This window comes from Schistocerca serialis, chromosome 5 (assembly GCF_023864345.2).
Source record: "Schistocerca serialis cubense isolate TAMUIC-IGC-003099 chromosome 5, iqSchSeri2.2, whole genome shotgun sequence".
NCBI lineage: Eukaryota > Metazoa > Arthropoda > Insecta > Orthoptera > Acrididae > Schistocerca > Schistocerca serialis.
In genome coordinates, this window is record NC_064642.1 from 86,546,812 (window position 1) to 86,571,051 (window position 24,240).

Here is a 24,240-nt window from a genome sequence, read left to right on the forward strand (position 1 = left end):
TAACTAACCTAAGTACATCACACACATCCATGCCCGAGGCAGGATTCAAACCTGCGACCGTAGCAGCAGCGCGGTTCCAGACTGAAGCGCCTAGAACCGCTCTGCCACAGCGGCCGGCAGTTGCTGCCTTGGATGCAAGAGAAATTAGTGAACAATTCTGAACCGTTCCACCGTACCGGAGTCAGGTGGGCGAGAACGCAAAAATCCGCCTTGAATATCTGAACGTTCACTTCTAAGATATTTCTAGTTTGTCAGAATAGCAAAGTGGGCTACATGCCATAGTGGTTCAAATGGTTCAAATGGTTCAAATGGCTCTGAGCACTATGCGACTTAACTTCTGAGGTCATCAGTCGCCTAGAACTTAGAACTACTTAAACCTAACTAACCTAAGGACATCACACACATCCACACCCGAGGCAGGATTCGAACCTGCGACCGTAGCGGTCGCCCGGCTCCAGACTGTAGCGCCTAGAACCGCTCGGCCACTCCGGCCGGCCATGCCATAGTGGATCCAGTACCTGTATACCTACAAAACTAGTCATACCTTGTTTTTCTCTGGAGCTTTGTGGAGCTTTGACGCTTGTATATTGTCATCTTTCATGCAGAGGAGGATATATTTGTAGGCTATCACTAATTTTCACATTCCCAGCTCATCTCCTGCAGGTTATAGTTACTATGTGTTTGATCTTCTAATGCGAGCTAATAAATGCGTTACTGTAATGAGTGTGTCTATGAAAGGCGCTGACGTTAATTTCGATACATGCCGTACGCATTTCTGCTCTGTAAATTCATTATAAAAAAAGAAAGAGGGAGCAGTAGACGAAGATGAGATGATAAATATGATACCGCGAGAAGAATTTAACAGGGCACCCAAAGCTCTCGGTCGAAACCTGACAGCCGGCCGTTGTGGCCGAGCGGTTCTAGACGCTTCAGTCCGGAACCGCGCTGCTGCTACGGTCACAGGTTCGAATCCTGCCTCGGGCATGGATGTGTTTGATGTCTTTAGGCTAGTTAGGTTTAAGTAGTTCTAAGTCTAGGGGACTGATGACCTCAGATGCTTAGTCCCATAATGCTCAGAGGCATTTGAACCATTTTCGAAACCTGAAGCATACGTCATTTATATAAGAATTATTAAGATCCTTTGGAGGACCATCTAATGAGAAAACTATTTCATCTGGCGTGTAAAATATATAAGACAGGCATAATACCCTCTGGTTTCAAGAGGAATATAATACGGCTAATTCCAATTCCAAAGAAGGTAGTTGCTGACAGGTGTGAAAATGACAGAACTATGAGTTTAGTAAGTCATGGTTTCAAAACACTGTTACTAACAGTATACAGAAGTTTGGAAAAACTAGAAGTCGAGCTCGGGGAAGGTTAGATTTCGGAGAAATTTAGGAACACGTGAGGTAACGCTGACTCTACGACTTTATTTATTTATTTAGCGTATGGCATCTACAGGGTAAAATTGCACACAAACTATTAATTAATATAATAAACGAATTACAAATATATTATTAAATGATTGATTGCAAACAACAATATGCAATCAATCATTTAATACTCTACGACTTATCTTACAAGATAAGACTATAGAAAGGCAAAGCTGCTTATAGAGCATTTTTTTAATTTGGAGAAAGCTTTTGACTAATTTGACTGGAATACATTCTTTCAGATTCTGAAGATAGCAAGGATAAAACACAGGGAGTGAAAAGTTATCTACAGAAGCCAGATCGCAGTTGTGAGACTCGAGGAACATGCAGGGGAAAGAGTCATTCAGAAGGGAGTGAGACAGGCTTCTAGCCTATCCCCGATGTTATTCATTCTGTACATGTAGCAGTCAGTAAAGGAAATCAGATATAAGTTTGGAAAAGGAATTAAAGTTCAGGTAGAAGATTCAAAGCTTTGACGTTAGCTGATAACATTGTAATTCTCTCAGAGACGGCAAAGGACTTACAAGAGTAGTTGAATGGAATCGGAAGAGTCTCAAGAAGTTAAAGGATTCACATCAACAAAAGTATCACGGGTATAATTGATTATGATCTAATTAAAACAGGCGATGCCGAGGGAATTATGTTGGGAAACGAGAGACTAATATTAACAAATGAATTTTGTTATCTGGGCAGCAAAATGACTAATGATCACCGAGCGAAGTGGCGCAGCGGTTAGCCACACTGGACTTGCATTCGGGAGGACGATGGTTCAAACCCGCGTCCGGGCGTTCTGATCTTTTTTCGGTGATTTCCCTAAATCGCTTCAGGAAAATGCCGGAATGGTTCCTTCGAAAGGGCACAGCTAACTTCCTTGCCCATCCTTCCCTAATCTGATGGGACCGATGACCTCGCTGTTTGGTCCCCTATCCCGGATCAACCAATTAGTAAAAACGCACACCGGCAAAAAATAATTCTGAAAAAGAGAAGTTTATTATTATCGAATATAAACTTAAAAGTTAGGAACTCTTTTCAAGAGGTAATTGTCTGTACTGTAGCCTTGTACGAAGTGAAACGTGGATGATAAATCGTTCATACGACAAGGGAATAGAAGCTTTTCAGAAATGATGCTACAGGAGAATGCTGAAGATTAGATGGGTAGATCAAATAACGAATGAGGGGTTAATGAATCGAAGTGGGGAGAAAATAAATTTATTGTATAGTTTGGCTGACAGAAAGGGTCAGTTGATAGCACGCGTCCTGTGGCATGAAGGAGTCGTTAATTTGCTAAAGTAGGGAAGCGTCGTGGGTAAGAATTGCAGAGTGTAACCACGGCTTGACTGCAATAAGCAGGTTCAGATGAACATAAACAACAGTAATTATACAGAGATGAAGACAGTTGTTCATGATATCTTGTACATTTGGTGCTCTGCAGCTTGGAGAAATTGCAAAAATCTCCTATTAATAATCGTGTATTTGCACTTGCACAGGATAGACTAGCTTCGAGAGCTGCACCAGACCAGTCCCCTGGCTTAACTCAGCTACAATAAATTCACTGTGTACTACCACTGTCTAACTTTATTCACACATTCGTCTGTGGGTATACTGGATAATTTGTCGAAGTGGATAATGTTGCTTCAGTTGTAGCTACTTTTGAAATTCACAAGACATTCCAATCAGGCTTGCCAGGCAACTCGGTTTTGGTGGGCTTGTTCGAATGTCCCTACTAAAATGCCGGCCGCGGTGGCCAAGCGGTTCTAGGCGCTTCAGTCCGGAACCGCGCGACTGCTACAGTCGCAGGTTCGAATCCTGCCTTGGGCATGGATGTATGTGATGTCCTTAGGTGAGTTAGGTTTAAGTAGTTCTAAGTTCTAGGGGACTGATGACCTCATATGTTAAGTCCCATAGTGCTCAGAGCCATTTGAACCTACTAAAATCCTGACTCCTGATTAAATCTTATCGAGACACGTAAAATCCCGCTTACACCAAAACGGATAATATTTCATATAATATTGTCTGTACACTATCTGAATGTGTAAATTAAGAGGCAGTCTAGTAAAACTCTTAGCATTTTTCACGCCGACAGCGCTGCTGTACAAAGACACGCGAAACAATGTTACTTTTATTTCGAAATTTGGCGCAAGTATAGGCAATCAACCAGTTTATCTACAAGAATCAGCGCCGGTTGACGCCCCCAAACTACATATGTGAGTACTTGGGGCGCCAAGCTAAGAGGGCGTCAGAGACACCTCTAGTACAAAAATTGTAGGAAAGGTGTCTCATTATTAATAGCGAGAACAAACGATCTCCATGCTCATTGTATTTATGTTTATTTTTAAAGATCTTATCAAGAGCTCAAGGAACGGCAACTAACGTATGAGGGAGGGCGGGAAATAAGAAAGCGGTGGAGGACAAACGATATGTCGCTTGTGTGTAAAATATTCTCGACCCGGTTCAAATGGCTCTGAGCACTATGCGACTTGACTTCTGAGGTCATCAGTCGCCTAGAACTTAGAACTAATTAAACCTAACTAACCTAAGGACATCACACACATCCATGCCCGAGGCAGGATTCGAACCTGCGACCGTAGCGGTCGCTCGGCTCCAGACTGTAGCGCCTAGAATCCCACGGCCACTCCGGCCGGCTCTCGACCCGGCCCTGATAGGAATACAGAAGTCCGCAAACGAAAAAAATTTCGTAAATGCAGTTCGTAACGTCTAACAGAGCTATGGAACATAGAAAGTAATATGTAGAGTGAACCGAAACTTCACCGACAAACTTTCAGAGGTGTTAGTGCGAATCAAAACAAGACAAATATGTCTAGTAAACATGACCTCTAAAATGCATGCCTTAAGAGCTATGAACACTTGTTCAGTAGTGACGATCAACAAGTTCTCGTTGCTCTTAAGATATGCATTTTAAAAACCATGTTTAGTACATATATTTTTCTTGTTTTGGTCCACACAACCACCTCTGAAAGTTTGTCGGTGGGGTTCTGGTTGATGTATACACGAAAACTGAAATCTGAGAAAGGATATTCTCGTTGCTATCGTCGTACTAGAAGAAGATTTTCGTCACTCAGCCATAATTGTATTCTACAGAGGTTCGCAAGACTTCTAAACTTTTTTAAACTTCACCACTTTGTTTCTGCGTTCATGGTCAACAACTTGCCAGCAGTCCGTTTTTGATTATGATCTTTGTAAATATTACTTTTTACATACCGTAACTCTGATCGTAGATGAATCGTACTTATGAAGTTCATAGTTTTCTCACTGCTCACGTAAACCACAATAAAATGTTAACAATCAACGTTTTCTTTTATCTCTAACTACCTTAATTATTTTAGCCCTTCCATTAAAGAGCTGCAAACGTCTGCCACCAAGGGACGTGCGTTTTGAAGAGGTACATCAAACTTATGTGTGAATCACCTGTGTCCAAAAAACTAAGCGTTATCCCCCAGGTTGTAAACTGGTATAAGGTCTTTTATATTGGCACTGATCTCACCTACTCTTGGGAAAACTGCTTTCGCGATATATTCAAAACTGTAATCCAACATCTGCTTTTATTTTACCAGTGCAGTGATCACTACTGACGTGTGCAGTAAACACAAATACAGTTTCGTGAGTTTTCATCCCGTCCGTCACAAACCGATGATATACGTGACAAAGACTGATAGAGGCTCACATCATTTTTGTTCCTTTTATTAATGTTGACTACTGCTGTGTTTCGAGCATATGTGAGATCTTGAAGATGACCTAAGGTCGAAACAGCAATAGTGCGTATAGTAATAAAGGTCATTACCGGAATATCCAAAGGAAGTGTGATAGGAACGTTACTGTTTGGAATGTATATAAATGATCTAGTAGATAGCGTCGAAAGCTCTTTAAGACTGTTCGCACATGATGCGATTGTCTGTAACAAAATAGCAACGCCAGAAGATAGTATCGATTTGCAGATTAACCTACAGAGTATTGATGAATGATGCAGTCTCTGACAGTTCATCCTGAACGTAAATGATTGTAACATATCGTACATACACAGGGAAACAAACCCACTACTGTACAACTGTACTATTGATGACAAATTGCTGAAAACTGACTTCAAATGGAATGACAACATAAAACAAATCGTAGGAAAAGCAGATGCCAGACTGAGATTCACAGGAAGAATCTTAAGGAAATGTAACTCATTCGCGAAAGAAGTGGCTTACAAGGCGCTCGTTCGAGCGATTCTTGAGTATTGTTCATCAATCTGCGATCCTTACCAGGCAGGACTGATAGAGGAGGCAGAGAAGATGCTACAAGGAAGCGTTGATCAAAAATGTTCAAATGTGTGTGAAATCTTATGGGACTTAACTGCAAAGGTTATCAGTCCCTAAGCCTACACACTGCTTAACCTAAGTTATTCTAAGCACAAACACACACACCCATGCCCGAGGGAGGTCTCGAACCTCCGCCGGGAACAGCCGCACAGTCCAGGACTGCAGCGCCCCAGACCGCTCGGCTAATCCCGCGCGGCTGGAAGCATTGTGCATAAGAGACAGCTTTACTACTGAAATTTCTAGAGAGTACTTCCCAAGAAAATGCTGACAATATATTACTTGTTCCCAGATACATTTCACGAAATGATCTCGACGAGAAAATTCGAGACTACAGAAGCTTACTGGTAATCGTTATTCCCACACTAGTTGATTCGGTGGAGGGAGGGGACGAAAACAATGAGGTCATTGGTCTCATCGGATTACGGAAGGATGGGGAAGGAAGGCGACCGTGCCCTTTCACAGGAACCATCCAGGCATTTGCCTGAAGCTAGTTAGGAAAATCACAGAAAACCTAAATCAGAATGGCCGAAAGTGGGTTTGAACCTTCGTCCTTCCGAATGCGAGCCCAGTGTACCGTCATACACCGTCAGGTGGCTTACGAAGTACTGGTGTACATGTAGATGTAGAATAAATACTACAGTCGCAGGCAGAAATTAAGCCATTTAAAAAATTCTAGAAGAGGTAAGATTCCTGTACCTTTTCACGAGGTAAAGTTTTGGAAGCATTTCGCTTACTTAAAACTCGGTGATTTCTTTTTTTCTTGCTAACTGTTTTACCTTTGGAGTACAAAACGGAAAAGTCACCACACTCACTTCTCGTAGCTTGCTTTTCTCCATGTCGTGACAATACTACGGCCTATGTAAATATTTCTGGCCCGGAATGTATTGTTGTAAACATCGCAAGGTAACAGTGTCAATAACTATTGACGAACAAGTGACTGAAATTCATATACCGGCAATATGCGGTTCCTAAGTACCTTGCAAACTTCGTCCAATGAAATGCCAATGCTGAAAAAGAAACACAGTAAGTTGAAATCGGAATCTTAGTTTAACAATGAAAGGTGTAAGGTTTTCTTATGATTTAACAAGGGTGAAGATTATAATGCTCTCCAGACTCAACTGCGGAAGGAATCAAGTGAACTCAACCTACTCGTATATAACTCATCAACATCACCAGTTTTTGTGTCGACAACGTGTCTGTAAGTTGAGGATAGAGTAGAAGTGTATACTTCTGATTACGCAAAGAAAATTCTAACTTTATTGCTGCACCATGGAACTGAATAATACTAAAAAGCAGGCAGTGCTCTTAGAATTGATGTGCAAACCTTCATTATTCAAGTATACATTGTATTTTATCGACCTACTAAAAAGGTGGCTCAAGAAAAATAGACTTCTTGCTTGACTGGACGTTGATTGACAAGAGGTTTTAAGCCACGTAAGAACCCAGTGGCTATGTCTCGCACGTCATGGAGCGAATAACGTAAAATTTTGAATAAAGCAAATCCTCATTAGTTAAAACTTCCGGGCTGAGAGGCCGCGGTCGATCGGTGAAACTTCTTCTTCCTGAAGTTTCGTTGCCAACTGCGGGAAACATTTTCCGAGGTGAGTCAAGATCTGTGAAACTTCTTCTTCCTGAAGTTTCGTAGCCAACTGCGAGCAACATTTCCGACTCACCTATTTACGCTCGCAGAAGGATCGCACTCGGCGACTTTTTCGGCGATACGCTGTCTTTGTCATAGTTCGGCTTTATCACTTACATTGTTATTTTGTGCTGCCCAAAGCCAAAAAACAAATAAATAAGTAAATGTTATTTTGCACCGTTCGATACATGAGTCTACTGATATGATGCGCTTGGCACAGACTTATTTGACATAATGTACCACTATATAACACATGTGATACAAAGAGAAAACCAGTTTTATGATCCTGTGACATCCTCGGTCGTCCCGAAAACAGTAAGTGGCGATCATGAAACATTCAAACGAGAAGCGGCCGATTACTTACTGCGTGCTGTAGACTTAACGAGTGGTTATGATTAAGAGATGCAATGTTCGTAACACAAACTTATTGTTTGTAAGTAATTTCGATTAAAATGTAGTTACATTACATAGCTCTATTACCTTAGTACAATATGTCTTATACTATTACTACCTGAACGAAACCAAAAATAATTTTAAACATGCACGCTAAATGAAAATGTCGTGTGACTAGGGCCTCCCAGGGGTACACCGTTCGCCGGGTGCAAGTCTTTCGATTTGACGTCATTTCGGCGACTTGCGCGTCGATGGGGATGAAATGACGATGATCAGAACAAGACAATACCCAGTCTCTGAGCGGAGAAACTCTCCGACCCAGCCGGGAATCGAACCCGGGCCCTTAGCGTTAACATTCTGTCGCGCTGACCACTTTCTTTTCATTTTGTTCGTTTTTGATCGTTGTGTTTGGTCGTTGCGGACGTCACATGACGTCCGGTCAAGTTCGTTTGTTGATCCTTCCACTCAGTTTTTTGTTACAGAGGCCAACCAGCTCTCTGACCGAACACGCTGAGGTACCGTTCCGGCATCACTCAGTTACCGGGGGCGGATAACATGCACGCTGTTTTCGATGTACAACTGACAATGAGTGCGCTTTGCTCATTGTCAATATTTAAATTCATTGAATAACGATTTGTAGTTGACATTACAAAACATTTCATTTTTAAGTTAAGAAACTTGCTGGAAACATATTTGATTTCGTTGTTTAGATAGGAATGTAGCGACTTGGTTCGTCGTGGAGATCGAAATTCTACCGTACCTGGATATAGATGTAACATTATATTAAATTAAAAAATGCTGAAAAATTAGTTTTAGCGATGCTGCAGCGTCAAAGCATGTGCACAATTAACTCTGAAATCGTAAATGCCACACATAAGGACCAGATTTGCAACAGGGAAGTGAGGAAATGCTAAAAAAAGTTGTTACACAAGATATTGTTCTGGAATGTTCTACAGTTAATAGCGCAAGTTCGCGTTGTGGCTAAAAAGTCACAAGGACAATTAACGCAAAGCGTACCGTTAACGCGTCTCATAACTAATAAAGTTTACTCGCCTTTTAATTTCTAGATATTTCACAGATTATTATTCTGGAACAGTATGTTCATTCCAGACAAACTCTGTCGACAAATTATGTAAATGCACATGCCATGTGCATAAAATCACTGTTCTTTGTTCACAGTATTACTTCGGTGATTCCTGAAACAGATTCAGTACAAACATGTTTTCTGATAATTACCAACAGTGGCGCGTTCACTTATCGATCTCAGGTACTATTTCTTTTGACTGTCTCGTGTTTCACAATATTTCACTATGTCATGATATCTAAGTACTTACAATACACGTTTTTAAAGAACGAGATTCTATACCCCAATTGCGTCTGTTATGAAGTACATTCTTTTTATGTACAAAATGTTTTGAATATGATACGACTTCAGAGTTACTTTACATAATGCATTTTAGTATATATTCCTTTGAAATGTCGCTAATACGCCATATTTATTTACTCTTTATCCCGTCTTTTTATTTTGGCAGAGTAATGTAGTTTTCATTTTAAAAACTGCTTCATCATTTTTTGTAATAGAGATTTTACTGTTGTTCATAATGTTTTGCCTGTTCCTGAAGCAGTATGTATCTTGTTGCACGAACTGTTCCACTGACAATACTGAACCCAGTCTACCGCCTCGTATTTCCGCAGGCAGTAAGTCGGGAGAATACGAAGAGATACGAGAGAAGCCTTACGTCAAACTGTTAAACAACGGCTCTCTGCTGCTGCAGAACGTGAAGGAGGACAAGGAGGGCTTCTACTTGTGCCAGGCCACCAACGGCATTGGCACTGGCATCGGAAAAGTCATACAAGTCAAAGTCAACTGTAAGTTCACTACACCACTTTTATCCCTCTATTACTGAGTCACGCAAACCCAATTAAGGCTCGTAACGCCGCAGATGAAATTGACTGTTGCAGCTTCGCCATATTTTTCGGCGCCAGCTAGTGTGGTGACGGTGAAAAAGGGGGACACGGCTGTTCTGCAGTGCAACGTCAACGGAGATAAACCCATCAACGTGGCGTGGCTGCGTGGCGGCAAGCTCAAGCTTACCCCTGCGACCAACTACAGGTAACACGCGATAACGTTTTGTACCTGGCACTATTTAATACCCATGCTGCGCTTCAGGAGCCGGATACATAAACGCTGAGCAATTGCTCAAACGTGTCTCGTTGTATATACTAACGGTAATTTAGATTGTTGCACCATGAAGCACTAGTCGGATATTTATCAAACTTTGTGGAGGTCCTCATCATAAGGTCTAAATGATTAACCTCTGATTCCATTCAGAAATGATGCCCAGCATTGATACGAGACGGCACCTCATGGTCTTGGAATTTTTTTCTGAGTTATCAGAGAGGAGAGGACCGCTATCAATTCCTCTCCCGTGCCAACCTCTTCAACTCAAATTTGGACTTGCACCCCGCGTCTTCAATTACTTGCTGGATGTATTCCAATCTCTGTCTTCCCCTGCAGTTTTTATAGTCTCTATAGCTCCCTCTGGTATTATGGAAGTTATTCACTGACGTCTTAACACATGTCCCTATCATCCTACCCCCTTCTTCTTGTCGGTGTTTTCCATGCGTTCCTTTCTTCGCCAATTTTGAGCAGAAACTCTTCATTTCATTCAATAATTAACTTGTACAATTGCTCTAGTGTTCTGTCACCAACGGTCTCGATTAGACTATTCTTCCTTCCTTGACTAGTAAGCTAACTAAACAGAAACTCGCGAGTTTTGTTTTGTAGGGGAATACAAATTGATATTGTGATGACTGGGACAAATCTGGAGGTAAAGCAGAGGTAGTGATGCTAATAGTAGATCTTTCGCTGCGTCTGCTTTGTTTCATTTTATAATTTTGTGCTCTGTGATTGAAAAGCGATATCATTAAGTCTCCATGTGAATCTTTCTAGTTACCGATATCAGCTAACACGCTCTTGATAATCTATTTTGCCTCAGACTGAGTAAGGAACGAAGACGTCCTGCAGCGAGTCAACGAGCAAAAATGTTTCCAAAGAACGTGACGTACAGTACAAACAAAACTGGAGAGCTGCATCAAACGAATCTTACGGCGCGGCCTGAGAAAGCGCACTCCACGGGCGCCCGCGCTAGCTCGCTCTCCCCCGCGGTGCGCCGCTTGCAGCTTGTAATAGTTTTCTACAGGGACTGCGGCGACCAAGTGCATCATAAACAACAGAAATATTAATTTATATAGTGTGTGCAAATGTTTTGGACGATTTACGCCATACTGAATACAAACATGTTTCGAAAAATTCGGCAACGTTGAAGGAAATAAGCGGCAGTCTGAATCAAACCAGTGTTAATTTATTCCATACTAGCCGAGTACCAGAAGTTGGCTGGGTATGTAATAGTCCATCTCCTCCTTCCACCTCTATCTCTGTCCATCTCGTCCTTCACCTCTCTCTGTAAATTTCCTCCACCCCTCTTTCTCTCCATCTCCTCCACCCTTCTCTCTCTGCTCCCGCCCCCCTCTCTCTCTGTCCATCTCCTGCTCCTCTCTCTGTCCATCTGCTCCTGCCCTTCTATCCATCTGCTCCTTCCCCTTCTGTCCATCTCCTCTCCCTCTCTGTCCATTTCGTCCCCCCCCCTTCTCTTTGTTCATCGCCTCCTCCTTCCCTCTCTATCAATCTCCCCCTCCCCCTCTCCCTGTTCATCTCCTCCTCTCTCTTTTCTCAATCCGTTTCCTCCTCCTCCTGTCTCCTCTCTTCCTTCCTCTCTGTCTGCCTATCTCTTCCTCTCCCTGTCTCTATCCATTTCCTCCTCTTTCTTTTCTCTGTCCACCACTTCTTCTCTCCCCTCCCCCTCTCTCTGTCCGCCTCCCCCTCCCCCTAGCCGTCTTTCTCCTCCTCCCCCCTTCTTTCACCATATTATCACGCTCACTCCATTAGGACGCTGGTGGTTCTTACCTCATGGTACTCGGATTTCTTTCCATATACTACGGTGTATCAAATTTGGTTGTAATGGTTCCAGGGGTTTACTATGAGCTTTTTGCCAGTTTACACATGTCCAAAATATTTTACATATGTTTCACTTGTATTTGTGCACATTTTCACCTGTATCTCCAGCGAATTTCGTTATGCAGTTTCATTTTCACACAGCTCAATGTTTATGAGATTGTATCTCCTGCACTATGTGCTGTACAGTGACATAATTTTGCAAGTACATCCAGTGGTATATGTGCCTACTGTCTGCGAAAAGTGTCAGGAATAGATTTCGTAGTAAAGAAGTAATAAATTTAAACGTCATACATGATGCAGCAGTTTTGCCGTATCTCAGTGCTTATGACGTCATATCTCCTGAGCTAAGTGTCTTAACAATGATATATTTTTCTATTTCTTTCAGTAGCATATGTGGATACTGTTTGCGAAATGTGTTGCGAGTAGACTTAATAGCAAAGAAGTAATAAATTAAAACGTCTTGCGTGGTGCGGCAGTTTTTCACTCATCTGGTGTCACATCTCCTGAACTATGAGTCGCACAATGACATAATTTTTCTGGTATGTTCAGTGTCACACGTGAATACCGTCTGCAAAATGTGACGCGAATACAGTTGACAGTAAAGAAATAGTAAATTAAAACGTCGTTCTTAATAACGCAGTTTTACAGCGTGAATAGCGAAAATGTAGTAAGCGATTAACTTTTTATCCTTTCATCACTTTGTGGGGATTGTCAGCAAGAAACGATCTGGTAAAGATTTGAAATAATGCGTAAAGTTTGTTGCATGTCACTAAGTGCTTTCATTCTCAAATACTGGATGACTAAGGTATAGGTATTCGCATGTAGTAGGCTACCCCATGGCTCATAACTCCACAGCAATTCTTCCCAGACTGTAAGTGACATGTGTACCGAGTTCGGTTGAAATCGATTTTAGGAGGAGATGTAGAACATACATACAGACATACAAACATACGAGGTCTGTTCAAAAAATTCCGCAATTTTGTCCACAAAAATTTTATACGCTTACCTTATTGTGCACGGTCTCCTTCGAAATATTCTCCTCCACAACTGAAACAACGATCCCAACGCCATTTCCACTTTTGGAAGCGAGTCTTGGAACGCTGGATCGCGTGAAGCACCGCCTGCGAACTGTATCTCGTGTATCGTTGCAAATGTGCCAGGCCTGCAGAGTACGGAGGTTGAGGGAGCACAGTGATTTGTTTTTTGTGCAAAAGTCACGCACCAACAGAGATGAATGTGCGGGTGCGTTATTGTGATGCAAGAGCCATGAATTGTCACGGCACATTTCAGGCCGCTTTCTTCTCACAGGATTTCATGACATGATCCAACTGAAATGTTACACTCTTCTGCAATCTATCGGGCAGTCAGTCTTCTGTTGACACACACAATTTGTCGTCGGTAGACGTCCAAGGACCTCCTGACGGACCGAGCGAGATGGCGCAGTGGTTAGCACACTGGACTCGCATTCGGGAGGACGACGGTTCAATCCCATCTTCAGCCATCCTGATTTAGGTTTTCCGTAATTTCCCTAAATCGTTTCAGGCAAATGCCGGGATGGTTCCTTTGAAAGGGCACGGCCGATTTCCTTCCCAATCCTTCCCTAACCCGAGCTTGTCCTCCGTCTCTAATGACCTCGTTGTCGACGGGACGTTAAACACTAACCACCACCACTACCACCTCCTGAACGAGGGTCGCCATTTTTAAACCGTGTGAACCATTCGTAACATCGATACGGCTTAAGCACTCACCACCATAGGCTCCCTGCGTCTTCTGGCGTACATCTGTAAAGGTTTTCTTGAGTTTCACGCAAAATTTAATGCAGAAGCGTTGGTCCACTAACTCTGCCATCTCGAAATTCGCAAATTGTGAGACACGACGTTCTACTCTGCACAGCACTGAACAGTAACTAACAGACATACAACAATGAAACTTCCGGCAGTTACTCATTAAACACGGGCGTGTGCAGGGATGCCAACCGCATTTCGCTAAAACACACCACCGGCGCGAAATTACGAATGTTCCGGAATTTTTTGAACAGACCTCGTACATTCATAATAATCTCCTTCCACAGGCCCTGGCGGGCGCATCGTTACCGACCGGCCGCCGTGTCATCCTTAAGCACCGGCGTCACTGGATGCGGATATGGAGGGGCATGTGGTCAGCACACCGCTCTCCCGGCCGTATGTCAGTTTACGAGACCGGAGCCGCCACTTCTCAATCAAGTAGCTTCTCAGTTTGCCTCACAAGGGCTGAGTGCACTCCGCTTGCCAACAGCGCTCGGCAGACCGGATGGTCACCCATCCAAGTGCTAGCCCAGCCCGACAGCGCTTAACTTCGGTGATCTGACAGGAACCGGTGTTACTACTGCGGCAAGGCCGTTGGCACCGTACATACATAGGTACATCCATTTTTGTAAAATGTATGTATTCTTCTTCTCGTATAGGCCATTTCCGCACCACGCTAGTTCAAGTGGACTATTCCTTTTCCTTGCACCTGGGTCTTGATTTCAGCCCACATTCCCGCGTTTTTTTTCTCATATTCCTCCTTTTTCACTTCTGCATTTGCGTCTATACTCTATAAGCCACGTGACTGCGTGTGGCGGAAGGTACTTCCTGTACCAGCTCCACTTTCCTCTTTTCCTGTTCTAGTCGCGAATAGTTAGCGGGAAAAACGATTGCTGGCAGACCTCCATGAGAGTTCGAATCTCTGTAATTTTGTCTTCACGCTCTTTTCGCGAGACATACTTAGGAGGAAACAATATACTGGCTGAATCTCCTAGGAACGTAAGTTCTCTGAAATTTAACGGTAAATTACACAGTGATGCAGAATGCAACTCTTGAAGCGTCTGCTGTTGTAGTTGGCTGAGAGTCTCAGAGTCGCTTTCGCGCTTGCTAAATGAACCTGTAACGAAACGCACTGCTCTTCTTCGAATCTTTTCTATTTCGTCTATCGGCCCTACCTGGTACGGATCCCAGACTGGCGAACAATATTCAACTGTTGCTCGAACGAGGGTTTTGCAAACCACGAGGGTAATAGCAAAAGTAAGGTCTCCTATTTTTTATTAGTACATAGACCTGTTTATTTCTACAATGATTTACATCAGTTTACAGCTTGAACATTTAACTACACTAATGGCCATTAAAATCGCTACACCAAGAAGAAATGCAGATGATAAAAGGGTATTCATTGGACAAATATATTAAACTAGAACTGACATGTGATTACATTTTCACGCAATTTGGGTGCATAGATCCTGAGAAATCAGTACCCAGAATAACCACCTCTTGCCGTAATAACGGTCTTGATACGCCTGGGCATTGAGTCAAACAGAGCTTGGATGGCGTGTACAGGTACAGCTGCCATGCAGCTTCAACACGATACCACGGTTCATCAAGAGTAGCGACTGGCGTATTGTGACGAGCCTGTTGCTCGGCCACCATTGACCAGACGTTTTCAATTGGTGAGAGATCTGGAGAATGTGCTGGCCAGGACAGCAGCCGAACATTTTCTGTATCCAAAAAGGCCCGTACAGGACTTGCAACATACGGTCGTGCATTATCCCACTGAAATGTAGGGTTTCGCAGGGATCGAATGAAGGGTAGAGCCACGGATCGTAACACATCTGAAATGTAACGTCCACTGTTCAAAGTGCCGTCAGTGCGAACAAGACGTGACCGAGACGTGTAACCAGTGGCACCCCATACCATCACGTCGAGTGATACGCCAGTATGGTGATGACGAATATACGCTTCCAATGTGCGTTCACCGCGATGTCGCCAAACACGGATGCGACCATCATGATGCCGTAAACGGAACCTGGATTCATCCGAAAAAATGACGTTTTGCCATTCGTGCACCCAGGTTCGGCGTTGAGTACACCATCACAGGCGCTCCTGTCTGTGATGCAGCGTCAAGGAAACCGCAGCCATGGTCTCCGAGCTGATAATCCATGTTGCTGCAAACGTCGTCGAACTGATCGTGCAGATGGTTGTTGTCTCGCAAACGTCCCCATCTGTTGACTCAGGGATCGAGACGTGGCTGTACGATCTGTTACAGCCATGCGGATAAGATGCCTGCCATCTCGACTGCTAGTGATACGAGGCCTTTGGGATCCAGCACGGCGTTCCGTATTGCCCTCCTGAACCCACCGATTCCATATTCTGCTAACAGTCATTGGATTTCGACCAACGCGAGCAGCAATGTCGCGATACGATAAACCGCAATCGCGGTAGGCTACAATCCGACCTTTATGAAAGTCGGAAACGTGATGGTACGCATTTCTCCTCCTTACACGAGGCATCACAGCAACGTTTCACCAGGGAACGCCGGTCAACTGCTGTTTGTGTATGAGAAATCGGTTGGAAACTTTCCTCATGTCAGCATGTTGTAGGTGTCGCCACCGGCGCCAACCTTGTGTGAATGCTCTGAAAAGCTAATCATTTGCATATCACAGCATCTTCTTCCTGTCTGTAGCACATCATCTTCGTGGTGTAGCAATTTTAATGGCCAGTAGTGTATTTTTCGAAAAAATCTCTATTTCTGTCGATGCATTTTTCTAGACGTTGTGGCAGTTTCTGTATGCTCGTATCATACCAGCTCGCCGCCATGCTGTTTCGTCGTCGAGCTGAATCGCTTTCCGGCCAAATGTTCTTTTAACTTATGTAACAGGTGATAGTCACTGGGCGCCAAGTCAGTACTATAGGGTGCGTGGGTGATTATGTTCCACTGAAACTGTAGCAGGAGAGCAACGGTTTGTTGAGCGATGTGTGGGCGAGCGTTGTCATAGAGAATGTGTATGCCCTTGCTCAACACTCCTCTTCTCCGGTTCTGAATTGCCCGTTTGAGTTTTTTCAGAGTCTCGCAGTACCTGTCAGCGTAAATGGTTGACCTGAGCACTTTGACCCACTGTCTCCTCAGAAATTGACGGTCTCCCGCTCCTTTGTTCGTCGTGAATTTCGGTCCGACCAGCTGCAAACTCTGTACACCACTTACGAACATTTTTGACAGCCATGCACGACTCACCATACACTTCCGTCGATTGGCGATGGATTTCAATCGGCGCAGTGCCCTTTGCGTTCAAAAACTGAATAACTGCGCGCATTTCGCACTTGACGGTAACATCCACCAGGAGCTCCCTTCTCAACGGCTGCCATGCTAAGACTGAGCGCCTCAGACTGGCTCTCCTATTATGACTTCCTCACTGTGAGGAGGTTCGAGTGGAAGTTTGTGGCCTGTTGGCCTTTACTCCCCTGGGAATCTTGTAGAGTCTTCTTTCTGCACGTGTGGTTATATCTGGACTGGCAAGGAGTGCCGGTGACCTATTTCTTGGGCTTGTCGATATGACTGTTTTTCTTCTTCTTCTTCTTTCTTGTTGCTGAGGGCTCTCCCTCGGTTGGGATGCTGGGCACAGTGTATCCTGCTTTGTCGTATTCTCCGTTGATCAGAGCGAAGATGAGGTAGCGCATTTGCCCCTCTGTGAAGATAGGGAAGGAATTAATCAAATCGTAATCCTCCCTAGAGAGACCAACAAGGCCTTCTGGGTACTCAGTTGGGCGATGTGAGGGTTGAGGTTTAGGATGGTTAGGTGGAACGAAAGGATAAGGGTTGTCGTGGTGGGGGTAAGTACCATCGCGAAGCGAGTCAGCGATCTTCTTCGTTACAGCGCTTGCGCTGTACATGTCTGGAAGCGGGAGGAATGGGACTTCTTCCCACTCCTCTTCTTGCGTTGCTGCTTCGGTGTTCTCCTTGTGCTGTGTCGCCCCCCCTTCGGCAGGCTCGTCTGTCTGCATGGCCACCGTCGCGAACTCCTTCTCACGTGGAGGAGTCGTCTGGGTGGCGGTGTCTTCTGTTGTGGCAGAAGCTGCTTTGGCTGAGCGAAGCTCCTGCGTCAGCACAGCAATCTGACGCCGAGCCTCGCCCAGTTCCGCCAGCATGGCCGCCCTCTCTTCCGCCATGGCGGATTTGAAGGCGGACATGGCTTCTTGTACGGCGTCGTTAAGGCGCCTGGTGACGACGTCTTCTGTACAAGTGACTACCTCTTCGTGTGTGGTGGTCACTTGCTTCTGTGTCTTCTTCTCCGGCCCGCGCCAGTTTCTTCTGTAGGCGCAGGAACGGGCGTTGGCCGCATGTGCGCCGGCGCAGTTGGCGCAGGTGCAGGGGGCGTCCTCCTGCTTCTTGCAGTCGCGTGTGTCGTGTGCTTGCGCACACTTCAAGCACGCAACTGCGCCGCTGCAGTGCTTGGCGACGTGGCCAAGCTTTTGGCAGCGAAAGCACTGCGCTGCAGTCTTCCTCTTCTTCTTGCCGGAAGTCCCTGCTATCGTGAGCAGCAACTCCGCCAAGGCAGCAGCTTTGCGTCCCCTTCCGCGTCCCGACATCTCGAGTAGCAAGAGCAACAGCGACAATCAGCTATGCGTCATTCACCGCAGCGTGAGCGGGAATGACGGCGTGCGCGTGTTTACACACAGCGCGTGAAAGCACCCTTGATAACAGTGTGGCCAATTGCCACACAAACAGAGTTCTGTACTTATAAAAAAATAGGAGACCTTACTTTTGGGATTACCCTCGTACTTTCTTTGTGGATGGACTACATTTCCTGATGCTTTTCCCAAAGAATATAATACTGCCATCTGCCTTATCAGCGATTAGCTTCATGTGATCGTTCCATTTTAAATCGCTCTCTGCAGATACTTCCAGATATTTTATGGATGTAACTGCTTCCAGTGGTTGTTCACCAATCGCGTAATCATGCAACAGTGGATCCTTCAGTCTATATGTGCGCAATAGCTACACTTTTTTTATCTTTAGGTTCAACTGTCAATTCCTGCACCAAGCGTTCATTCTGTACAGGTCTTCCCGCATTTCGCTACAAGTTTTAGCGTTGCGACTTATCTCTCTGAACCTGAGCCCCCGGTCATGTTTGTAGTGGCATAGGCTGCCCACGCCAATAATAGCTTCGCACATGTGCCTGACATAAATTGTCCAGGTGCGTTATAAATTCGTTGTAATCTGTATGGCGCATGAGGTGGCGCCATGGATGGAGATTTCCGAGCCATCTGCCGAGTGCAGATTAATAGTCGCCGACGGCTCGAAAACGAGCGTGCTGTCGTATGGCAGGGAACTGGCATCAGAGTTCGTATTAACAAGGAAGAATTGTTTTGTAGTTAGGTCCTGAATGAAGAGGCATCTAGCCACGAGCGCCGTAGAAGTGATGTTATCCTGTGTGACATGCGAGGGGGATAGCCAACTATGCAGGGCTGAACGGGCTGTAGTGTCTATTTTAGACTGCTGAAATTTGGCCGGGAGCCCCCTGACGGGGCAGGTACGGCCGTCCCGGTGCAGGTCTTATATTACATTCGACGCCACACTGGGCGACTTGCGCCCCGGATGGAGATGAAATGATGATGAAGAGAACACAATACCCAGTCCCTGAGCGGAGAAAATCCCCGACCCAGCCGGGAATCGAACCCGGGCCCCTTGGGACGGCAGTCCGTCACGCTGACTATTTTTTTTATTCCACAAAAACAGTAACAAAAATGGCTACAATGATATGACATAAATAAAGTGACAGATAATTGCAGTCATAAATTATAGCATTCAAAGAGTGAGGAATCATATTCAGTCTTTAGCAGTAGCACAATTTAGCACCTTCGTTGTCACCTTCAACTGGTGGCAGTTCAGCATGCACATCTTCTTCTGCAGTCTGAGGTTCCTCATCATCATTTCTCAGACCAAAATTAATTGTTCAGTAAATCCTTGATGTGTGTTCCTTCCAGGGTAAATTACGTGGACAGAAGAGCAGTCCCGAACAGCGACATCGCAAAATCCTTCACAGCCTTGTTATTTTTGTCAGTTCCAGCCTTCTAAACGCATCCTTAGGGAGTTCAAGATCTTCCTTTGTATCAGACACCAGACGTTTGCCGTAATATTCTTTTATCTGCTGTACTACTGATTTATTTTCCATGTGTGACTTGCAGGTGAGGTTAGGGTCGGGATCGTGACCCAACCCATTCCCTCTCTACTAGGAATCCAGTTCCTAACCTATACCCATTCTGTTTAAGACAATTCGTAGCATGTTGCCGTATTTCTTATTATGATTCTGAATTTAAGTATTTTCTCGAATTCATTTTCCATATAAATCTTGCATTCAATATGTTCATCGCTCCCCAGCTATCGAGACGGACAGCCCGCTGAAGGTGTTTGGTAAGCCACATAGTTTTCGACATTTTCGAGCTGTCTGCCCGAAGGTAGTATGAAACCAATAGCACAACAATCGTGATGAGGTCGAGTCACCGGATGTGTCCTTGTCTTGTGGCGGGGGCGAGGTGTTCTTGCTGCGGCATGCTGGAGTTAGACAGAGAGGTGTGTGACGAACTGGCTCAGCCGGCGGTGGTGGGCGCTGAAAGTGATAACAGGAGAACATACGGTCGGTTAGCGTGAATCGTTTCTCGAGAGGTTTGGACTCAAGTCTGACCACACTAGTTGTAGTTCCGTCGATAGTTTCACCATCCATAGTGTCCATAATACCGTGTCCGGCACGAGGGCACGATCGAGGGCTACACAGCCACGTCACCAGAGGTGTGACATAGTGTTTTCATGTAGCTGGTGATCGTACATAGTCTCCTGTATTTGTTGTTCAGGGATACGAGGAGGCGCTGTAGGAGTGTGAACTTCACTGTGTCGTATTTGTCGTTTGACGCGATGGTAATATGACGTCACTGATGACTTCCACTTGACCTATTAAATGGCAGAGTAAACTGACATATCTAGCATCACCACTGTGTACTCCTGTTGCCGTGAAAATACTGTCAATTGTCGCGAACCATAAGGTGGTATTGGCAGCATCAAGAGGGAGCAGTTTGAGGTGAGTACTAAGTTTAGGACATGAGGCGAAAGCCGAGTTCGCAGTATTGTCTCCTGCGGCAGACAAGGTGGCTGGCGACAGTGTGTGAAGCCAGGTTTGTTACTGCAAAATGGTGAACGACTGGACGCGGAAGACGCAGGAGGCACGCAGTTTATGTCGCTTGTATGTTGCACTCGTTTCCGAATGGGAGCAATGCCCGCAAAGGCACTATCCTCCAAATCTAAAAGCAGGTCCATAGTGTGAGACATGGCCGGCAACCGTTCGTGACACACGAATGGTTGTTGCGGGGCAGAATGCAATGTTCAAATTGCACACGTGTTGCGGAAGACGTGGACAGCGCGAAAATGTTCCTGCAAACAGTCTTGATATCGTTGTGTACAGGTGGCGCAATTCATAGTGGAATGGATTCGTAAGTCGTAGGCATTGTTGATGTACGGGAGGTTCGATGATGTCGATAGGGACGAGTTTTGAGTCTTCATATTTTCGTGGCACAAAGACTGTTCCATAAAATTTCGGGCGTGCAGCCGTATAAATTCAACTTCTTCTTCTAATATTTCGACTGAATACCGTCCAGCCATATTCAGAGTGAACCGAGGTGACTGACGCTCCAGCACTTGCTCCGTCCTTTTAAACCCGCGGACCGAACCACTGTGCATGCGGCCACAGAAGAAGTTGAATTTATGCGACTGCATGCCCGAAATTTTATGAAACGAGTGTTGAGTCATCTGTGCGCTGATTTTAACACTGTTTGTGCACACTGAGAACACATCTTGCACTGCAGTCCTTTCGTCACTGCAATCCAGAGGTGGGGCTCTGGTCGGAGCGTTGTGTGGCGGACACATGGTGACGACGAAAAGGAGCAAAAATTAAGTTGGTGTGCCGCATATCAACGCATTTCTATAAAGTTCTCATGCATGGTTTCATGTTCAACGCATTCAGGAACCACGATTTGCTCATTCTCTCCCGGTGAATGTATGTAGTGTCAGGTTTCCAGCTTCCACTACTAAACACTTTTTTTAAATGTGTAAATCAGGCTTCCCCAACCCCACAATGTTTACTGTATGGCCGGGGCCATACAAGGGGGTGGCGAGAAAGGCACTGCAAAGGCTGTAGGAACAAAGGAGGAGCAAACTGTCAACAAAAAAGAAAAAAAAGCGAAGAAAGACGGTTTAACAACTAACAGGGAGTGGTGCGTTAATGTTCCACCAGTCTGCTGCCTACGAATAGAAGACTTGCCCTCTTCCGTGACTGTAAACGCTCACTACGGGTTCAGTGTCACTTCTGCACACTACGGTTACATGTGACACATCTTCCGGAAGGCGAAACCGAATTTGCCGGCCGCGGTGGTCAAGCGGTTCAGGCGGTCAGTCCGGAACCGCGCGACTGCTACGGTCGCAGGTTCGAATCCTGCCTCGGGCATGGATGTGTGTGATGTCCTTAGGTTAGTTAGGTTTAAGTAGTTCTAAGTTCTAGGGGACTGATGACCGCAGATGTTAAGTCCCATAGTGCTCAGAGCCATTTGAATCATTTTTTTGAAAACCGAATTTCGGAAACCGTTTCTGTCGTGTTTACATATTAAGGTCTGGAGCGGCTTTGCTAGCCCAGTAAATACGGCGGCTGGAAAACAGCTGATCCAATTTATGATTCAGTCAACAAAGTCGTTATTTCTTTTCAATTAAATATTTCAGACACACACCTTCATGTTCATTCTACTATTTCTGCTTCTCGTTCACTGCATAATAAGTCTATATTAACCGAATATTCTTAAAACAAGACATAACTTGACAACCCAAGCACGTTTCAAACCGATTGTGTTTACATGGTAGCGAAAATCGATTGCTGAATTGGAAAGTAGGCAGCTGATGCCCAGAATCGACTTTGAAGTGTTTACATGACCTCTCAGAAGCGGTATTGGGAAATCTGTTTACGAAATCCGGCTTCGGGAGCCCCATGTAAACAGGCTGATAGTGTCACTGCGTCCAAGTAACAACTTCAGTAAAAGCTGCAAGCGAACAGACGTCTATCGCTATATAGTAAATCTGGCAACAGTGCGCCTGCTCTTTGTTCACGCAACTGCCTGAAGAGCGGACTAGTGGTCAACAATGGAGTTCTTGCTGCTACCGTGCTATTTCGCTAAGGCATTGTAGATCTCAAAGGTCGGCTAGCGGGTGCTGAAGCAAATATGCTATTTGATCGAAAGCTACCTATTGTTACAGAGTCATAACAACTGAGGAGTGGACGAAGCGCTACAGAGAAGGAAACAACCAGAAAGCGAGGAGGAGATAATTATATGATTTACTTGCCCTTCCAGCGGGTACTTTTACTGCTCCAAAGTTCCGTATGGAACGATCTACTATGTAATTGAAAAAGAATTGTAGAATAAGTCTTCTGTTGCTGATTAATATTATTACAAGAGTTGTTAGTGTTTATACCTGAAGATACTCTGTTGATCTAAACAGCACCATAGTGTAAACAGGCATATGGGCAAGTTCTGCCATTGGCCGTGTAATGTCGTTAAAGGCGTATTCACACTGAAAACCAACTCCAACAAACTCAATTGACAACTGTTTTCAGTTAGAAGTTTGACTTAGTTGTTTGAAGTCGTGAGTCTGAACAACTAGTTGTGGGAATTTCTGCCTAGAGTTTGTAGTTTATGGTCCTTGAGCAAAAATACCACAGAGTTATGTGACGTGCGCATGTGCCGTATCGTCTGCTGTGTTTCTTTCGACAATGGCGACTTGCGATTGGTCAACAGATCTAACAGTTCAGTTTTTGTTAGAGTTGAAATGAGGAAACCTCTGTGGTCCTTCTGATTCTGCTTATAAAGACAGATATAAAAGGAGAGATTTGCTGAAAGAAGTTTCGGATAAAGTTGGCAGGCCGCTTGTGGGGTGAGAAAGGAAACGGACAAATATGAAAACACGGTACGATCGTGAGCATTGTAAAATGCACAAAACTAAAAGTGGGTACGTAACAACTGAGATCTACGTTCCGAAGTGGATATTTTACGAGCATATTTCGATTTTGGAAGGCGTAAACAAGCCGGGGAGACAAATATTTACAGTCGTAGGTAAAATGCCATTCACTAGCATAATTGAAGCTGTAAGACTTTTAGTCGGAAATTTTGTAATTACTTCTGCATTTTCACTGGAAATTATTTCTCTTGTCATGTCACTTTGTCAAGTTGTGATACAAAGTAGTTTGCGAGTTAATGGCTTCTATTGTTAATAACTAAACCTATAAGGGTTTCGTTCGGAAGTTGTTAACTACATTTGTCTTTTCACTCGATATTTATTTATGCGTATTTCTGTTGCCATTTCACTTTACCAACACGCGATACATAATAAATTGCAAATTGATCCCTTATATTCCTTGCGGTTCTTCCTGCGTTGCCTCCCTTTCTCTGAAGACATGCCTCCCTTTGCGGAGACGTCCTCCAACTGGCATCTGAACCCTGCCTGTTTCTGGATCTTCCACACCAAAACTGCCAGGTGGTGAGTAAACTGTTCCACTTTCTTTATTTCTTCTCAAATTGTGCAAAGACACAGCTGCAGAAGTCACTGACGGTGTTTTTAAGG

General features: G+C 44.6%; 1 protein-coding gene and 1 pseudogene across 1 annotated transcript in view; one reads left to right on the forward strand and one right to left on the reverse strand.

Moving 5' to 3' along the window:
* The window catches only part of LOC126481760 (Down syndrome cell adhesion molecule-like protein Dscam2), a 723,682-nt gene that overhangs the window by 532,388 nt on the left and 167,054 nt on the right, over window positions 1-24,240 (forward strand). Inside the window, exons 10-11 of the mRNA XM_050105715.1 lie at window positions 9,480-9,653; window positions 9,747-9,897. Coding sequence (XP_049961672.1) covers window positions 9,480-9,653; window positions 9,747-9,897 — 325 coding nt within the window. The remainder of the gene's footprint in view (window positions 1-9,479; window positions 9,654-9,746; window positions 9,898-24,240) is intronic.
* Window positions 14,068-14,185, reverse strand: LOC126482710 (5S ribosomal RNA; annotated as a pseudogene).